General features: G+C 60.5%; 1 protein-coding gene across 1 annotated transcript; it reads right to left on the minus strand.

Moving 5' to 3' along the window:
- Nucleotides 1-4246: 4246 nt before the first annotated feature.
- GGS23DRAFT_543577 (Rdx family-domain-containing protein) lies at nucleotides 4247-6000 on the minus strand. Its single transcript, XM_051514854.1, has 2 exons — nucleotides 5587-6000; nucleotides 4247-5262 (listed from the first exon to the last, which is right to left on the minus strand). The coding sequence occupies exons 1-2, from the start codon at nucleotides 5701-5703 to the stop codon at nucleotides 4690-4692; spliced, it is 690 nt and encodes a 229-aa protein (XP_051376716.1). The 5' UTR covers nucleotides 5704-6000; the 3' UTR covers nucleotides 4247-4689.

Consider the following 6000-nt stretch of genomic DNA (forward strand, 5'->3'; position numbering starts at 1 on the left):
AGAACGGATGAAAAAGAGATGAATTGACGGATGGATGGTTGTTGCTATTACACACGGAAAGGAATAAAATCAGGTTTTTTTTTCTCATTTGGACCGTCCCGTCAGTAACCTCGACCCCCCCCCCCCTCCTCTTTTCCCCCTTCCCTTCCACAGCCTTTTTTTTTCCTTTGGGGAACGGGGGGGGTCATGGTGACTGACTGAAGGAAGAGGGAGAGAGGGAGAGGTATGGGGCAGGAGAGAGAGAAGGGGGGGAGGGAGAAACAAGTCTAGACAGTTAATTTTGTTTCCCCTCAGACGTGAAACTTACGAATTCATGCCATGATCTGCTACTCTAACAAGACCAGACCCAGCTTGCTAGCGCCGGTGCTACTAACATTTGTCAGAGAGTGGGTCGGTGAAACTACCTACGTATGAGGGGAGATAATTTTCTTGCTGCCTAGATTTAGTACTCGATCTCTCTTTCCTACCTCGGTGTTGGTTTCCAATATTTATTCGCCTGGTTACTTACGGTTTCGTAGCATCAGCAGGCAGCAAGTAGAGGAGACGAAAAGAGGGTGAGGGGAGGGAGGGAGTAAGGAAGAGGGACGACGGTATCACTGCTGCTCCTCTACTGTGCGATCCCAAGCCGAGAGACGTTTCTACGTCCTGCGCCCACTCCGGTCCGGACGCCTGCTTCATCGAACCCGGGCACCGGCTCACCCGCTGCTCCCGCTTGCTAGGGCTAGTCGCCGCGGCCGACCGGCCGGCCGGCGGGGCGAGGCGAGGCGAAGCCAAGCCACACCAGCAGCAGCAGCGGCAGTAGGAATCGTGACACAGAGTAACTGCGGTAGTGATACTTCTCTCTCTGTGTCTCTGTCTCTGTCTGTCTCTCTCGCTCTCTATCGCCGTTCTCGATCACGACCCTCTCATCACGTCAGGTAACCCGCCTACCTCGTCCGCGCCCAATTAGCGACGCCGACGGGGAAAGTAACGGCGAGGGTCTCGAGCGACCCTACGTACATGCGCAGGTAGGTGAGATCCGGGTCGAATCAGGCGGGATGATGGTTCGAGGTGGGGGAAAGTATAATGCAGGCAGGCGGGCGATCGAGGGAGATCGATTCGCTCGCGCGCGCACAGCTGTGGGGAGAGGGGGGGGGGAGACGGTAGGGGAGGAAGGAGAGCGCGTCGTCGGCTCGGGAGTTTGCGGTTCCTGGCTGGTACGGTGGTGGTGGTGGTGGTTGGGAGCGGTGGTATTGGCGGTGCCGAATGGCGGCGGTGGTGGTTTTTTTTTTTTTTTTTTGCTGGGTGCGGTGGTGGGCATTCGGGGCCTGCTAACCTCGTCGAGGTTGCCCTGCTTATCCCATCGGACCCGGTCACCTCGACCCTTGCGGGGGGGGGGGGACACATGCTTCTCTCCTTCTACGTCTGCTTTACATGCTTACCGGCTCGGTTCAACTGCTGACTGGCGGGATGGGTAGCGGTATATGGGGTAGGGTGGGAGAGGCTAGACGCGAGAGAGAGGGGGGGGGGGGGGGAGGGGGGATAGAGAGAGAGAGATGGAAAGAAAGAGAGAGAGAGACGCACGCAGCAGAGGGAAGAGCGAGAGCGCGATGTAACGTAGACGGTCGGTCGTACACAACGACAGCACCGGCGCAGGCCCGCGAGGGATCTCGGAAAGGAGGAGGAGGAGGAGGAGGAGGAGGGAGTTAGCAGCTGGCCGGATTGGGGTGGGGTCGGTCAGGCCGGCCGAAGGCGCAGACGGAGATCAGTAAGGCCATGGGGCAGGTAAGGTGGGTGCATGAGATGCGCTGCAGCGCGATGGAAGAGGAGAGAGAGGGAGAGGGAGAGGAGGGGGGACAGGGCAGGGCAGGGCAGGAGAAGGGACACAGAGCAGAGGGGAGGGAGGGTCAGCCACCCGAGAGGTGCGAGCGAGCGAGCCAGTCGGCCGGCCGGCCGGTCAGCGAGTTCTGCGCTGCAGTCTCTCTCTCTCTCCCTCTCTCCCTGGTGCGCAGCCGGCGACGCGACTGGCCCTATCTGTCTGTCTGTCAGCCTGCGCGCGACCCCGATCGCAGGCACGGTCCCTATGTGCGTGGAGTTGCGTTGCGTCGCGTTGCGTTGCGTGCGCGCGCGCCCCTTCTCTCCGCCCGTCGGTCCAGCCAGCCAGCCAGCCAGCCAGGGCCCTGCTCGCGCAGCGCTCGCTGCGTCTCGGCAGGCAGGCAGGCAGGCAGGCATACGGCCGCTCGTCGTCGTTGTCGTCGTCGTCGTCGTCGTCGTCGTGCTGCCCCCGCAGCCTCCATGTGCGCGCCCATGCGTGCAGACAATGTTCGACGTGCATGGCGCCGGCGCAGTTCTCCTCCCGCTGCTGCTCCTATCTACCTACCTAGGAGGTAGATAGGTAGGTAGGTAGGTAGCCAACCCCCCCTGGCCTTCCCCGGTTCCCTCTTGGTCCGCCTGCGTCGCTGCGATGGCATGCAGGACGACAGGTTGTCGCCGCCGGTGCAGCGAGAGAGAGAGACGAGAGAGAGATGCGCCCTCCTCCCCCCCTTGCTCCAGTCGCAGGCCGCCGCCGCCGATCCCAGGGGTTCCTCTCACGCCCCCCTCCCCCTCCCAGAGGTCCCTACTTACATGCGGTGCCATGCGCGCGTGCGCCGCCGCCTGGCTGACCCTACGCGCATACTCGCATACGTACATAACGCACACGCAGGCGAGCCCGCATCCGTCCGTGCCTCGGTGCAGTATCGAGCTGTACTTACCTGCATAGGTACATAACCCCATACGCACCTAAAGGGGGTAGGGTAGAGGTGCCTAACCTAATCTCCCTCTTCGCGCTCTCTCTCTCTCTCTCTGTCTTCCTCTTTCGCCTCCCCCTCCCCTCTCCCCCCCCCCCTTTTTTTTTCTCTTTCGCTCGCCTCTCCTACCCCTCCAGCTTCGCTTCAACCCACCTACCAGCCTACCTACCTCACCTATCCGCTTATCCATCCATCCATCCATTCCCCCTCCCTCATGCCCTTGCATTTCGGCGCCCTTCCCCCCCCCCCCCCTCCTCTCTCTCCCGACCTACCCCGGTTCCGGGGCCGGTCTCGGCCCTCGCGCGCGTATAACGCCCCTCCCCCTCCCCACCTCCTTCGCTATCCGCGTAACGTGCGTGCGCGCGCGTGCAGATAGACGACGACCACCGGATGCCCTCTCTCGGCTAGATAGGGTTAAGGCCGGCAGACGGGTCAGATAGATAGGTAAGTAGACAAGACTCGGTGGGCGGGGAGGCGGGGAGGTTAGCCAGGCCGAGCGGGTTACACAGACAGCACGCTGTGCGTAGGGAGGTAGGTAGGCAGGTAGGTAGGGGATGTTCGTATATGCGAAGATAAGTTCAGGAGCAAGGTGCCTCGTGTGCGCGTGCGCGTGCGTGTTCTCTGCGTGCGCTTATCTCAGGTACCTGCCTACCTGCCTGTATAGATCACCTCTCTCAAATGCCGGAAATATACAGGCACCCGTACATGGGTTGCCGTCTCTAGGTATATGTACGCATTGTTACCGTACGTCCCGCACGCATGCGCGCCAAGCCAGTGTGCCTCGCTCGCAGCGCGAATACGCGAGACACACGCAGCAACGAGCATGAGACGACGACGTCGAGCGCAGCAACCCCCCCTCTCCCCTCCCGTCCGTACGTCCACCCCGTCATCAACCTGCCTACGCCGATGCGGGGCGGGGCTGCGCTAAGGCACCTAAGCCCGACCTCCTCTGCGCGTACAGCACGCAGGCAGGGGCCAGGAGGGCAATCAAGTGGCCGATCCGATCTCCCCTCCTCCCCCTCCCCCCCAAAGGATCGCCGGCCCGTGGCGGCGGCGGAGGTCGTGCTGGTGGCGGCGGTGGCGTCGCGATCGAGCAAACGAGCGAGCGAACCCCGACCTCCCCTAGCCCGAGCCCCAGTTGCCTATCTACCTATCAGAGATCGAGAGATCCTCGTCCTTGTTCCGGGTTTACGCCAGGCCGCCGAGCCGTCTATATAGCTAAGTCCGGTAGGGTGGGACCGTTAGTGGGGGGGGAGGGTCAGGTACCCGGTGCTTTAGAAGGCTCGGCTTCGAGTTAACTGGCTCAACTCGGAATCACGTACGTGGTGAGAGGCGACCGATCGATATCTGGGAAAACTGATTCGTCTTTTCTCGACAGGGAGGGGAGAGTGCGGAGGGTTCCCATAGGGCCTCCCTCGGTTGTGTATAGACTAGCTTTGGCTCTGGCTCTTCACTCTCTCCCCTCCATCCCCCCCCCTTCTCCCCCGTTCTGCATGCATTGTGTACGATGCGTCCGCGAATGGTGGAGGTGGGGAGTATCCGTGAAGTCGCTTTCGAGAGCGCATATCCCTTGATTGCCCACTAAGCTTCGCTACCAGCAGTATATCCTACTCGGCTCGGCGACAGCTAGCTGGAAGCCTCTGACTGGCGCTCCTTCCTATGTGCCTACATCTCGGGTATCTCGATATAGTACCTTCAGCCCCTGCCTTAAGCTATCGCCGTACCACGGCCGTTTTGATTAGAGCTGCGCTCGGCTATATGACCGTAGCCAGGTTGGTGATTGGGTACCAGTCTTGCTCAGTTACTTGGCCGCCCGCTTACCCTTTTCCTGCGATAATACTGGTTATAGGTATAACATCGCCGTTTGCGGAATCGATGAGGCGAGTCAAAGAGGCAGGGAGGGGGGTAGGTAGTGAATTTTTTATTTGCAGTCCTCGCAATCGCCCCGGGAGGTATGGTTGGTCTGTCCGGTCTCCGTCTCCGTCTCCGTTCCGCCGATTTGACCTCCCGGGTGGGTGTTCAGGCCGATAGAAGCCTCGCTCGCTCGTCCGCCGGATACAGATGATGTAGCGGCCCCCCCTACCGCTGCGCCAGCCCCAATCAGCGTACCTGGCTGGTTCGCTACGGTCGTGGCCGTGGCCGTGGTCGTGGCTGTCTTGCCGGTGGACGAAGGCGCGGTCCCGGAGTGCCGATCGACGTGGCCGAGGTCCCGGCCCGGATCTATGGTGTCGCGCACCCGCCGCTTCAGCTCCTTAGTCTCGGGAAAGCCGCCGTCAAGCTTACGGTCCCAGAGTACGCGGTGCTGTATCTGTATCGGAGCGCCGTCTCTGCCGCCATCGTCGATATTGTTACTTGGCGCCTCCAACGACCGGGATGCGGTGGCGGCGGGAAAAGGGGTATAGTAGATCTCGACGACAAAGATTCCCCCCGTCGCCGGCTGCAAAGCTACTTCGCCAAGGGAGGTTGAGAAGGTCGAGAGGAGTTCCTGGGCAAACTAGTGGCGCGGTTAGCATAGCGAGGGCAGGGCTAAAGCTGCGGTTGAGGAGGTATGACTAGTAAGAGGCGCTAGATATGAAGGCGAGCGGCGATATGATAATAGCACGGCGGGGTTCGTGGGGCCAATGGCCAACATCAGGAGACGATGATACCCATCACCGAAATCGCATGTGAGACTGGTCGTTATTTGGAAAGGGAGGGGAGAGTATCTGCAACAGGCCGGCTTTTTCTCTGTGGCGAATAGATCGCATCGGGGTGTGTGTAGAAGGGACAAGACGTGCTCGAGGCAGATCGATCTCGGGGCAGATCGATCTCGACTTACGTATGCGGCTCTTAACATCCATTTGCACTGGGTACAAAAGCGGATAGTGATTCGGGGAAGCGGGAGCGGACGGGGTGCGAGGGCTGAGATAGACGACGGCAACGAGGTCTCAGCCATGGTCTACTGGTGGTCTACTGAGACGGACGTGACCTGACCTGCTTATGCGCACGTTGTCGTTGATTGGCCGCCAGGATTCGAGGGCGAGCTTCAGCTTCAGCTTCGTCCCATACAGGCAGGTTGTCTCCTGGGGGTTGGTATGCTGTGTGTGGGATGTGGTTGAGATGGTGAGAATTACCCGCCAATCCAAGTTGCATTGGAGAGAGGTCCCTGAGGTAGGGGTAGGGCGCGAAGTATGTATGAGTAGAACATGGAGGGGCAACAGGCAGATAAGAGGAGCACAGAGACCATTATCAG

Source organism: Durotheca rogersii, assembly GCF_024521655.1.
Source record: "Durotheca rogersii strain YMJ 92031201 chromosome Unknown GGS23scaffold_1, whole genome shotgun sequence".
Classification (NCBI taxonomy): Eukaryota; Fungi; Ascomycota; class Sordariomycetes; order Xylariales; family Xylariaceae; genus Durotheca; species Durotheca rogersii.

Excerpts from the sequence above, each read along its gene's own strand:
- GGS23DRAFT_543577 (XM_051514854.1), bottom strand. The coding sequence starts at position 5,703 with ATGGCTGAGACCTCGTTGCCGTCGTCTATCTCAGCCCTCGCACCCCGT. Across the intron at positions 5,263-5,586 it reads GGATGTTAAGAGCCGCATAC|TTTGCCCAGGAACTCCTCTC; the intron begins GTAAGTCGAGAT and ends CCGCGCCACTAG.